We start from the raw sequence: 13,690 nt of genomic DNA, 5'->3' as shown, positions 1-13,690 counted from the left end.
TGCCTAACGAGAAGACACGGAAATTGCCGAGTGTCATTTAAAATACCACTACCTTACAATATGATGTCGAGTGTTCAACACGGGCGAACAGGTTTATCGCACCTAAGCAAAAATGCGTGAAGACTAGTAACACACAATTATTTAAGTTTCAGCGGTTCAGAGTTGCGCTACATATGGCATTTGTTTAAGGTTATGGGTCCAGAAATATGTTAGTTAATTTAGTTGAAAATTCCCTTAAGGTACAATATCAACAAGTCTGGGCTAGTAATGTGAATGAATCTGCAAAATGTTATAACTATAGAATTTACAAAACTGAACATAAGTTTGAAGACTTTTATTGTTCCTTACAAAATGTGTATGTCCAAGCACTTACCAACTTTAGATTATGTAATAGCCATATGCCTGTAGAAAAGGGCAGATGGCTCGGTATAGAAAGACAAAACAGGAAATGTAACCTATGTAACATGAACGATATTGGAGACGAATTCCACTACATATTTAAATGTACCTATTTTCGTGAATATAGAACACATTTTTTACCTTTTATAAGAAGAATACCTGTTAATGTTATCTCATTAAAGAATATCATGACTGAGAATGATGTTAAAAAACTGACCAATTTGAGTCGATTCATATCAGTTGTTTTGAAAACCGTTAAAAACCCACCTGGCAACTTATAACCCTTAAAATCTTAAAGATACATATGTATATTCATATTGAAAATAAATGCTAGCTGTAGTTTACTGATAAAACTGTATTTGTTTAGTACCACTACTTAAGATTTTTGTATCACAAATGTTCCGTTATACTGCAATATAGTTTATCTTTGTTCTTATAAAACATGTAGATATTGACCTTACAGCCTGGTTAACATTTTTGTATGTGTATTATACATAATTGATTATTATATGTACCTCTAATCACATGTATTTTGTGAAGAGTGAACAATAAACTGAAACTGAAACTTTATCGTCGTGGCTGATTTCTGCCAGATTAAATTTTGTTATGTGTTTCTGTCGCCCCGCCATGATGACAAAATGATCTTTTGCTGTTTTATTTCATTGTTTTGTTGTCTGGTCCTCTCGCCCCCACCAATGTGACAAAACAAAAAGTACAGCGCTACCGAACGAAGGAAAGACACTTACGTATATATGATAATGATGCCTTAAATTATTACATTTGCGGTCTCTCGTGGTGGGAATACGACTGACCAAATTAGCAGAAATCAGCAACCATACATTTCACAGGAACAGCATTTTAAAATTCACTCTTAAGCTGTTCACACACCGTACAGGTGTATAACTGAATTAAAGCCGATTTTTTTTTCTTTCAAAAACACAAAAGAAGGTTATGGCAAGATTTACCATGCGCTGCCGAACAATCGGCCATTTTTCAGTCACATGACTTTGCCACCGTTATAAGAGCTCATGCAAACTTTATTGGATTTTCATTGTGCGAGCGTAGCGAGCGAGAAAAAAAAACGCATATTTTATATTTTTTACCTAGAACAAAAGATAAATTCCCTATGCGAGCGTAGCAATCGAGAAAAATGCATATTTTACATTTTTTTACCTATGCGAGCGTAGCGAGCGAGAGAAAATATGCATATATTTTTTTTTTATCCAGAACAAGACATAAATTACGTATGCGAGCGTAACGAGCGAGAAAAATGCATTCTTTGCCAGCATCACTATCCCCAGTATGTTCAACCTACAGAATAGCTTAAATGAAACATTTTTTTTACGCGTCATTTAATCAACTATTAGTTAATGTTTTAGTAGAACTATGGTAAACTGTAGCTACAAATAATCGATCAAAACTGTTTCTGTTTTTGCCCGAAGCAGTAGTGAGTTTTCATCCAGTGATGTAGAGCGTTTTATCTTTTTGCTTCATTGATTGACTACAGTACATTTAACCTATTAACCCTACTTGCTGTTTTGTGTTTTTATTTTTTACCTGGAAATTGACCAATTTATAATTAATTGGAGTTAAAATCATCATGGCAGTTGAACCAGGTAGGTTTCACTTGTATATCATTTAGCAATTTACAGCTTGCTACAGAAAGCTGTTCAAGTGGAAGACACGAAAATATTCGTCACGCACCTATTCTCTATGAGCACACACAAAGTAAATCTGCACCTATGATATAAACTCGATCATTCATTAAAGAAAGTTTTGATGTTAGTGTTATTAAGTATCGACGCTTTACATGTACCTAAAATGTATTATAATTTAGGTAAAGGTAAATTTTATCTACCGTCGCTTTGTGAAACAATTAACATAAGCTCTGTAGAGCTTTTGAGCGACCCTTATTTACGAATAGTTAAAACCAATTATACCTTACCCACAGCAATTTGTTGGTACCCATTTAAAACAGCTGGGTCGGCTGAGGCAATCGTGTTAACGTGCCTCGCCCAATAAGGACACACCGCAATGGGAGTAGCCAGGAATGGAACCAGGGGCATTCGCTTCGCTTCCGTAGGAAAGCGCCTTAGCCATTTCGACCAGTGCGTCCACGGTAATAGACTTCTAATTTAAAAATCAGGTTCTTATGTTTATTGTTTCCCCCTTTTTCTGCATGTGAATCACTAATAATTGAACGGTTGAAAATGAAAAATTATTTTGTAATATTAAGTGGGTATAGATATATATTTTTTTTGCAATATTTCAGAGGTAGGGTATTTTTGCAGTGTTTCGGGGCAATAATTTGGGGGTATGTTTTTTGTAATATGTCGTGGGTATACAATTTTTACAATATTTCGTGGGTATATCAGTTTTTTTGCAGTACTTCAGGGTGTTTTATATTATTATCAATTTGTGTGTGTGTGGCGGTGTGTGTGTGTGTATTGGTGTGGGTGGGGGTGTGTGCGTATGTTATCTTTATTTTTTTTTGCAATATTTCTACTTTGAAGTTGATTTTTGGGTTATATACTTTTCGCTTTATAGCGGTAAACTTAGAACCAATAGAATCCATTTTTGATATTTTTTCTCCTTTTTCTAGAATGTAAACTACTTGTAATTGAAAGATTGACAATGGAAAACTATTAATAGTATGGGGCTATATAATTGTTATAATAGTTTTGGGTACGTTAGTTTTGCAACATTTTGCAGTATATTTTTGGCTTTTTTGTGTGTGGTGGGGGGGGGGGGGGGGGGGGGTAAATGTTTTGCAATATTTCGGACTTTTTATTTGCAATATTTCAGGAGAATATTTTTTTTTTCAATATCTCAGTAGAAGATTTTCCCAGTATTTCAGGGGTATTTCTTTGTTGTTTGTGTTTTCAATATTCCGGGTGTATATTTTTTTTGCATTATATCGGGGGTAAAGCATTTTTGCAATATTTCGGATTTATATAAGTTTTGTTATATTTCGGGGTTATACTATTTTTGCAATATTTCGGGGGTATATTACTTTTTGCAATATACTGGGGTTTTATTTTTTAATGCGCTGAACAGGAGCAGCTGTGATTAATTTACTTAAGTCGATCTTTTTTTTTCAAGACGATGCTAAGTTCATCAGTAAACTAGACGAAACGAGTAAACAAAAGGCTAAAGAAGAACTAAACGAGAGAAATGACAAAGACAGGGAATTGGCAGTACAAACATTACGGCAGTGGATACTGGAACAGGACTGGTTAAAGACACCGACAGGTATACATGTAAAGTTTTACCTTAATTGATGAATGAATACAATCTGTAAAAAGACATTTTGAAAGCCTAGACTGTATTCCAGTAACACAGCAGATTCGGTTGGACCGAGTCTGTTCATGTAAGGTAATTAAATTTGCAACACCCTCACGCCCTTAGCACCGGAATTGGTGGAATTCTGTCGAAGCAAGAATAAATGGACGCAATGGGGCCAAATGACCAGAAAATATAAAAACTGTTATGGTCGCTTACACATACCCTGCGCGTTTAAAGCCATTTTCTGTAAACTGCATGTGTCAGACAGTCGACTCTTTGGCTTAGTGGTTAGAGCATTGGACTAACACCTGAGCGACCCGGGTTCGAATCCCACTACAGGGAGTTGGAATTTTCCGTCATAAAATGCTTTGCTTTTTGATTTGTTACACCCAGAAGTCATAAGATGGGGACACGTCCGGGATACGGACTTTATCTCGCACTTTCTATGCCAAATCCTTAAAGTATCCAAAATGGTTTTATTTTTAATGATGATTTTGTCTGATATTTACAATGGGAAAATACAATTTTAACCATAAAATTGACATTACTAAAGATCATTTGAAAAATAAAACAATCCTGCTTCCATCAATGGAGATCTTTGGAATAATGTACGACTTATATCTGGATCTTGCAGGATAAAGCCGAAAACATGTTGCGAACTAGTTTAGTAAATACATACTAGATAACTCTCCAAAAAATCAAGATATTTAGATTATGGTATCATAAATTATACATAACTAGCGTTTTGGATCATTACACGCGATAGAAATATAGTTTCATTGGTTACTTTATAGGCCTTCTGCTGCATGATTACTTATATTTTATTTGCTTTATTGAGGTTAGAACCACTACCTTTTATAACTACTTAGAAATGGGTAATGGTTGCGTTTTGTGACGGCCAGTCACAGGCGACTAGTATTCAATACTCCAACGATTCTTCTTTTTTTCAGTGAAAAACATTGAAGTGTAATTATAATCATTTCATGATTTCAATGTCATTTTGTAAAAATAATATATTTTTCCTTATTACTGTCATGTACAAGTAAATTTCATTTCAAAGCAAAAATACCATTCATAATGCTTCATGAAAGGTAAGGTTTGCCAGTTATGTCAGTGGATTCCTGGAGTCCAGAGTTCACTTTTCACTTTTGTTTAAGTCAAGCATTAGATGCACTAAAAACTTTTTTATTTGCGCATGTATACAACACAATGATTGTGTGTTATACACAGTATTTTAACTTTTTTTCAGCAGACGTCAATACAATTTCATTTTGTTTGTTAAATTGATTCATATGCTATGTTAAATATGAAAAGTTATATAGAGTACAATACCAAACAAGAGGGCCATAAGTAATTTGAACAATCTTGGTAGAGGGTCACACAAGGACCATTTGTGTGAAATTATTTGCAAGGAAATATTGCTTATATATGCTATTTAAGATATCTGAAAATGTTATAACGATCCAGTCACAGATAATGTCAACACTGAAAGTATTTTTCAGCAGGCTGCTATGACGTTTTGACGATGTGCCGTAATAATTGTGACATACAAAAGGTGCATGTGTTGCATAATAATACATAGTTTCTATTGTTTTATAGGGAAATAAATTATCATATTATATTATATTTAAAAAGAAATCAAGGAAAATCCTTGTTATGGCAAATGCAAACAGCAGACAATTTTTATTGAAGCTGAAGCATTTTAGTATAATTCAGTTAACTACGTAATAATGCATGCATTTGTTGCAAACGTTTATGCCACTGTACAAAAATGTTTTAAAGATAAAAACTCACGAAATGAAAATTTTTTGTAAGCAATGATGAATGTAATAAAAAAATATTTAAGTACATGCAAATATTATTCACTTGCAACTGCACATTTGGTTTAATGCACTGTTCAACAGCAAAAATTAAACCTTACTAAAACAAATAACTACCGTGAATTATTTTAATTGCAAACTTTTACTCAAATAGACCAGAAAACATGCACATACAGGTGAACCTGCCTTAGTGCAAACCTATATTAATTTCCAGCAAGTATATTGCACTGAAAAATGATAAACTGAGTGAAAATAAGTGTTAGATAGTGGTCAAAAGGCAAGAAAAATACTGGCTTTTCGGTGTAATGATTTTCTCCCGTCTGCACAACATTTTTGATAATTTATTAGAATGCATTACAAAATGAAATGTTTATATATGTACCATATGTGTGCACCATATCAAGGCATAAAATACATGTATTACAAACCAGTGCTCATCAATTCACAATTTGCATTACAAGAGACAAACAAAAAACCTAAGGCATTACAGAAATTAAAACTTATCTTAATAAAACTAAGACACATCATAGGAAACAACCAGTACATTTTGTATTTTAAAAGTGTTTGGACTTTTGTCCTTGTTTTATTTTTATAGAACATAAGGGTGCCATGAATCACCAAGTATTACAACAGATGGAATGAAAGTGTAGAAACAAGTTGTATCAGTGCAATTAAAACATTGCATAGTTTTAAAAGAAATGGGGTAGCTAAAATATACTTAAAATTAAAAATACTATAATACATGCTATAAATAGTTCAGAGACTTTTGTTATCTTATTCATGGTCCTTAAATCTCATAAAATCATATTGTTCAATAAAAAGTAGCAAATTTATTACATGAAGCATCCTGATACCTGTTTGTCATTAACATGCTTAGATAAATTAATGAATAGTTTAAAAAAATACAATGACTGTAACAAAATTATTTTTTAAGTTTTTAATTGGTCTTTGTTCAAGCAGGGTTTGGTGGTTAACTTATCAATGTCATCATTAGAGAGTACAAACATACGTTAATGTTGACGTCCATGTCATTAAAATTCGCATTGGTATCCTTAACTTTATCAAACAGAACATTTCTAAGAGCTTGGTATGCAAAGCATTGAGTAATTACATGCAGTTCTGTCTCAACACCATGTCTACACAGGGGACACATCTTGTCATTGTTAGCAACATACTTTCCTGTCTCACATGCTGCACCATATATAATTTAGCGAGTCGCTCTATGCATTATAGATTCTGACGACCACTAGGTCCATATTAAACAGATTGTGCATGACAAAAAGTTATATGAAAGGTCCTCTAGAATTTGATGACAAAAAGTACGCATATATATATATATATATATATATACAGCAGAACTTAATAATTGTATGTACAAAGTCGAGGTAAATAAAAAATTTAGTTGACCGTATTGGTTTTATTGAGTCGGCTAAAGGCTGAAAGCCTTTTGACGAGTCCTTGCTGTTCAGCGATTCTCTAAATGGACCGAATAACACGTGAAGGGATGTAGTTCCATTAGATTTATCAAACTTCAAACAGTTCACTGCATGAATGAAGTTAAGTTGTGTCAATTCCCTTTGCTATGACCAATATACGATGTAATCTGTAATATTTATGACATGTGATTGTGCAATACTCGAATGTAACTCATTAAGCATAAATGTGCATTTTAAGAATTGCGCAGGCTTACAAAGCTTGGGTAACATCCTGCGAAAGACAAAAAATAGTTCCACAGGGCTCCAGATAAGATGCGTATTAGCGTAAATTATGTATAGAAATAATGCAAATACGCATGTCTAATAATTTCTAAGCGTATAAAAACGTATATAAAATTTCAGAAACGCACACAATGCTTTTTTAAAAACAAAATCTGAATCGTCTGGATGCGTTAGGTAACATAGCCGATCAGCCTTAATTCTCCCACATTGAACGTAAACACGCATCGTATGATTTCTATAAACTTTGCGTGAGTTGAATTTTGCAGTCAGTAAACGGATAAATTATCGGAAGAAGAAGCTCTTACTGGTTTGTTTAGATACTACTGATATTAAAAATGATTTTAATTCTTATTTTTTCGAGAAATAAACAAATCGGCGAAACATTAAATTGTATTTTCTTGTAGTCTATGTTTGGCTGCTTTCACGAAACGAAACAACTTTTTTTATGAAAAGATTTAAATAAGAGGTAATTTAACCCTAAACTTCAATGTCAGATACTGCCAATTGCTGCTAAATGTCTTCGTATCATCACAATTTGTAAAATATATTGTTGAAACTGGAGAAAAGTGTAATCGTATCCGGATATAATATTTTGTGTAAATATCGAGCTGTGTTATGAAATTTTAAGATAAAAACTAAAAACAAACTGAAACTGGTAGACTATACTGTCAGTACATCAATCATTAGCCGACTCAGGCCCTTCAGGCCTTTGATTTTTGTTCTTACTGACGAATATGGCGATATGTGAAACTAAATGTTTTATGAATATCAAGCAGTTATAACGTATTTAAGGTAGTAAACCTACAATGACAATTAGCAATGTATTCTTGTATGGCTTGTCGGCATTCTTCAGGCGATAATATAGGTCGTACGAGTACTTGACAAAGCGTTTATACCGGAGAATACTGGACTCGCATACGGAGAGTTGTGCTAATTGAATGAATATTTCCCGATTATCGTATTAAGTCCACTACCTTAACTACGAAACGCGAATTCTTAACAAACTGAGTGTGTAGACTGTTCTTTATTAAATAAAAGCGACATAAAAAGTACCCTTCAACAGCATTTTAATTTATTCATTTTATCTATAGTCTGGAAAAAATGGTTTAGTAAAAGTTTTGATAATCCCACGAAATGAGTATACGAGGAGCCGCTTTAAAACGCATAAACTGTGATATATTTCAGACTTTCAGTTCCTGCTGAGATTTCTACGGGCTAGAAAGTACAGTCAGCTGGGTGCACGAGAAACGCTGGAAAATTACTGGACTGTGAGGACGAAATTTCCAGACTGGTGCAAGAACGTTGATCCCGGAGAAGAGGTTTTGCAAGAAATTATCAAGTCAGGGTATGCGTTTAATTGTGTTTCACAGTAAGCTCATACAGATTGTATGCAAACCTGCTATTCGAAGCTTTCCTGTTTAATTTCTGTATTCCATTGAAAAATTGGTTCTCAAAATCCGTTTTCTCAATATTTTGTTTTATGTTCTCCAATCTGAACTTTTAAAGACATTAAAAAGAATATGACCCATGTGGAAAACACATACTTAATATTTAACAATGTTAATGTGATTTGATATACATTTTAGGATTATTGTGTGTCCTAAACGCTATGACAACGAAGGGCGTCGAGTTTTGATCGACAGAACTGGTAAAAATAAATTGCATTTCTGTTATACTAGTACATCCTTCTTCTTCTTCTTCGTACGTAATAATATAGTACCTCCAATATAATATTTCTGAAAATATAATATTTCTGAGCTTGGCAGAATGGCCGAAATTCTGCGATCGATATTGATTAAATGTGTGAGAGTATAATAGCTCTTGCGTCTATTTATGTTAATTTAATTCAATGTTAAATATGATTATTCATTTATGGACAACAGTTACAGTAATTTTATGTTGCACACTACAAGTCGTTTAAAAATCCGATACCGTCATAGAGCCGTGGTGTATTGGATCATGGAGTCAGTTCAGTGCTACTGTTTACAAGAAAAGAGTCCTGTAAAGTCGATGATTGAGAGTGCATAATTATTCTATTACCTCTGCTTTTATCTCTATGCTTCCAAAGGATCTTGTTATAGAGTTGATGTGACTTCTGTTATGACAATATATACTTTTTTCTGTACTCCCACAGCACACATTGACGTTGACGAAGCAAACCAAAAATGGGGACTGAAGAATGTGTTTAGGGCGTTGGTACTTGTTTCCGACTGGTATTGTTTAGACGAAAATGTGCAAGTGAATGGCATGCAAGTACTGTTTGATGCTAGTGATATAACACTAAACACTGCGACTACGATATTTACTGGAGAAAACGGCAAAAATCTCATAAAATATTATCAGGTAGTAATTCTGAACACTGCGACTACAATATTTACTGGAGAAAATGGCAAAAATCTCATAAAATATTATCAGGTAGTAATTCTGAACACTGCGACTACGATATTTACTGGAGAAAACGGCAAAAATCTCATAAAATATTATCAGGTAGTAATTCTGAACACTGCGACTACAATATTTACTGGAGAAAATGGCAAATATCCCATAAAATATTATCAGGTAGTATGGTACAGTGAAATCAGAGGTTTTTGTGAGGGAATTGTTTTCGCTATATTCGCTAACTGCCCTTAACCGCGAAATTAAATACTTATATTATTGTTAAAAAAAGACCTACCTGTGTCAGAAGAGGTCTGTATATCGCGAGTAATGTACATAGACAAAAATCTAATTAGCAAGACAAATTTTTAGCACAGCTTAATATCCGATTTTACAGCATCTAAATAAGTTTATGTACAATTAACTTAATGATTTAATGTGAGGGTGATCTGTTTCTCTTCAGATATACGGAAGATCTTAAATTTTGTGTTTGTTCGCAAGCTGGTTTATAAATGTCATTGTAGAAAATATAGTTGAGTGATATAATTAACTGTTGTATATCATTACATGACTGCTGATATAAATCTCCGCTTCAAAAGTCAAGTCAAAAAGAAAAATTATTTCTGATGTTATGATATAAAACATTTATTGAATTGTCAGTCAAAAGTCAAAATTATAGCCCTCCGCAGAAGATGATAACTTTGGCTATTTAATAATAATTGTAACTAAGTTGCTGAAAAATACTGTTTCATAACACAACATTTGAGCCTTGCCATGAGAAAACCAACATAGTGGCTTTGCGACCAACATGGATCTAGACCAGCCTGCGCGACAATCCTGCGCATCCGCGCAGTCTGGTCAGCATCCATGCAGTTCGCTTTCAAAGCCCATTGCAATTTGAAAAACTTTTAGCGTACAGCATGTATCCAGTCCAGACTGTGCGGATGCGCAGGCTGGTCTGGATACATGCTGGTCGCAAAGCCACTACGTTGGTTTTATCATGGCAAGGCTTCTGATTTATTCCAGCGTTCACAACCAGTTCGGGTGAAGAGACTCAATTTATACAAACAACCTTCTTTCTTTGATACAATATTTGCCATAATTAAACCTCTGATGTCAGAGAAAATGAGAAATAGAGTAAGTTTTTATTTTATTAGTATGTATAACTGTCAGGGGATATGTACATATATTTTTGAAACGGTTATAATGAATGTGGACCAAACATTTGCTGTTAACACAGTTTTATATATATTCGCATGAGTATATGTGTTGTGTACAAATCTTTCTTTTTATTGGATTTACGTATGTTAGGGATACTCCAGGCGGCGTGTGCTGTCGGTGTCATGGTGGGATTAAAGTGAGGTGGTTTCGTGCACAGTATACAGGTTTAATCTTGCCAGATGGTGTTCTTGCCACAGACTTTTCAAAATCTGGCCTGTGTGTATTTTCCCCATTGTGTATTTGCTTAACTTTTTCTACGTACTTTTTGTGAACATCCCTATCTACACGTACAATTGTTGTGTTATACTATAACAGAACGTTAATATTCCTTTTTGGATCTGTGTCTATATGTCGGTTAAGGGGCATAATTTTGTAAAAAGTCCAATAACTCTACCTTTTGTTAATTGGTCGAGCTACATACAAATATCTTCAACATCTGGTTAAACTGGTCAGTGGTGTTTGCCTTACTTTAGATACAGCAAATTCCCGTATGAAAAAGTCATGTTTATTTTAATAATGCCCGTTAAATTGATTACGCTGATTTACTTATAGCGACCGAGAAAGAGTACTGCTGTGTTTGATTTACAAGAATCGAAATGATGCATATAACTAATTGTAACATTTCGATAGAATATTTCATTCAGGTGCACCCGCGTGCGCGACGTAAAAGGTTTTCTCGTGTGTTAATTAATCAAACCACGCTGCTTCTGCTTTGTATTTTATCTTAAATGGCAGTTTCTTTATATAAAAAGTCTACATTTGAATGGTCAGAAATTAATTGTTTTAAAACACTTATTGTAGAAATCAATCTACGTTTCTCAAAAAATTTGGATCATTTAAGGTTAAACTCCATGGTAACAGTATGGTGAGTGTGTACAAAGATATAGACAGATCTGTACTTCCAACTGAATATCTACCAGATGATTACACCGGACCTAGTGCTGGGCCTCTAAAAGGTATTATAGGTAAGTGGGAACAAAAATATAGACAAAATCTTATTCACCCACATCTACCAGATAATAACCGGACCATGCGGAAGGCTTCTGCAAGGTATTATAGGTGCATTATATAAATATAGGTTCCATCAAAAAGAGTTTTTACCTAGCTGTAAATCTAGATTTCTTCCATTTTAAATAAAATTTGCTGCTTGATTAACACAACTACACCTTTCAGGTTAAGTTATATAAAGTTATACAGTTGATTTTCATTAAAGTTAGAAATACATGAATATTTAAGTCTTGATGTATATAAAGCACATCTAAATATTTTATTTGGTACACTTTCACGGTTGTCTTACCTTTATGTTTGAAATCTTAAGATTACCAATAAAATGTATCAGAGTGCGACACAATTTATAAATTATATTTAAAGTTTAGAGTTTATTCATTCATGCATTGGACCATAGGTCCCTGAGCATACATGCAAACATAAATATATATTTACAAATAGTTACATTGTCAAGTACATGTATCAGTTAATAGAATATGTTGTAAATATCAGTAGCACATCAATAATAGGAACTGCAATATAATATCATATACATATTATTTCATATATTATGTATCATGTATACAGCGTGAGGAAAGAGAGGTTTTCTATCAATTAAAATAATAACAATATTGATTTCTAATGTCAAAAGCTTTATGTACATACATCGCTACATTCTTATTAATATTAACATTTTCTGCAGTCATTAATTCAATAAATCTTGGTATATTTGGTCTTGACCAGTAATATTTCTTTATATATTTTTTTCTCAGATCATTATAAAGTGAGCATTCTAAAACAAAATGAAATTCATCTTCTAAGCTATTACAATAGTGACATTTTCTTTCATTATAAGGGATTGGAACCGGTTTATGCCATCTGCCTGTTTCAATTTCTAGTCTGTGAGATGAAACTCTTAATCTACAAAGTGCATTTCTAAACGTACTTATGTTTACTAATTTTAAATATGGTTGAAGCTTAAAACTTCAAAAAAACAAAGCATAACTTTTTGCTGTTGTTGAATCATTAATGTCCGCCCTCCAGTTTTGAATAAATATAATATGATGTAAAATACAATTAGATCTGAGAAATTTCCTTGTTAACCTAACTTTATTTTCACAAGAATTTCAATAAATTGATTGCAGTGTAAAAATGAACTTATCTCGGTTTCTTAATGATCATTTCGAAGTAAAACACTTGGCAGTTTTCGGTTACATTTGAAAAATTATATTGTTTATATATATATATATATATATATATATTTTTTTTTTTTTTTAGATGAGATGTTAGAAGACATGATGGTACCAGAATTCCGAAGCTACATACGGAACTTGTCCAGCGAAAAACATCGTGTAGATTTTTTTAAAAGAAAACGGGACGATCAGCCAGCAGAATCTTTTAGGAAACTTCATGCGGAGTAATACTAGTATCTGTGCAAAGGAAAGTTACATATCATTCAATGCATTATTGTCTTGGTATTTAATTCGGGGAATAGTCTTACTGTATTAATTGCTTGAAAACAAACAATATCTATTTATAAGCAGGTGAATGTTTTATAACATGTAAAGGATTTTGTAGCTGGTAATGTAAGTTTTTTTTGTCGCCCTTTTTTTTCTAAAAAAGTTATTCTTGTGTTTCTAGTGAGTATACTATACCTATCTCTATGTCGTGGATAGATAAATTTTGTTTAAAAAATGATTTAAATTCTATATGCAGTTGTTTGTTAGGAAGAATCATTCTAATAGAGCAACAGGACATTTCACATGTTGAGTTCTTTGTTCCTTCTTATTTCTATGTGGACAATGAATTCAATAAAATTTCTACTTTATTTGTTTTTATTGTTAAAACGTGATTAGAACGTTACGCAAGGTGTTGTGCGTTTTC

At 33.1% G+C, this 13,690-nt stretch overlaps 1 protein-coding gene across 2 annotated transcripts; it reads left to right on the top strand.

Moving 5' to 3' along the window:
• Positions 1 to 1,774: 1,774 nt before the first annotated feature.
• Positions 1,775 to 13,634, top strand: LOC123548575 (alpha-tocopherol transfer protein-like). 2 transcript variants are annotated; one of them, XM_045335942.2, is made up of 8 exons: positions 1,803 to 2,015; positions 3,502 to 3,651; positions 8,408 to 8,567; positions 8,809 to 8,870; positions 9,357 to 9,565; positions 10,625 to 10,735; positions 11,661 to 11,784; positions 13,085 to 13,634. In XM_045335942.2, the coding sequence occupies exons 1-8, from the start codon at positions 2,000 to 2,002 to the stop codon at positions 13,225 to 13,227; spliced, it is 975 nt and encodes a 324-aa protein (XP_045191877.1). In that variant the 5' UTR covers positions 1,803 to 1,999; the 3' UTR covers positions 13,228 to 13,634. The 2 variants fall into 2 exon arrangements, with proteins under 2 accessions (XP_045191878.1, XP_045191877.1); XM_045335943.2 differs by lacking the exon at positions 10,625 to 10,735 and having other exon boundaries at positions 1,775 to 2,015.
• The last annotated feature ends 56 nt before the right edge of the window (positions 13,635 to 13,690 follow it).

The sequence above is a fragment of the Mercenaria mercenaria genome, chromosome 6 (assembly GCF_021730395.1).
Source record: "Mercenaria mercenaria strain notata chromosome 6, MADL_Memer_1, whole genome shotgun sequence".
Lineage (NCBI taxonomy): Eukaryota > Metazoa > Mollusca > Bivalvia > Venerida > Veneridae > Mercenaria > Mercenaria mercenaria.
This window is presented reverse-complemented; position numbering and strand designations above follow the sequence as displayed.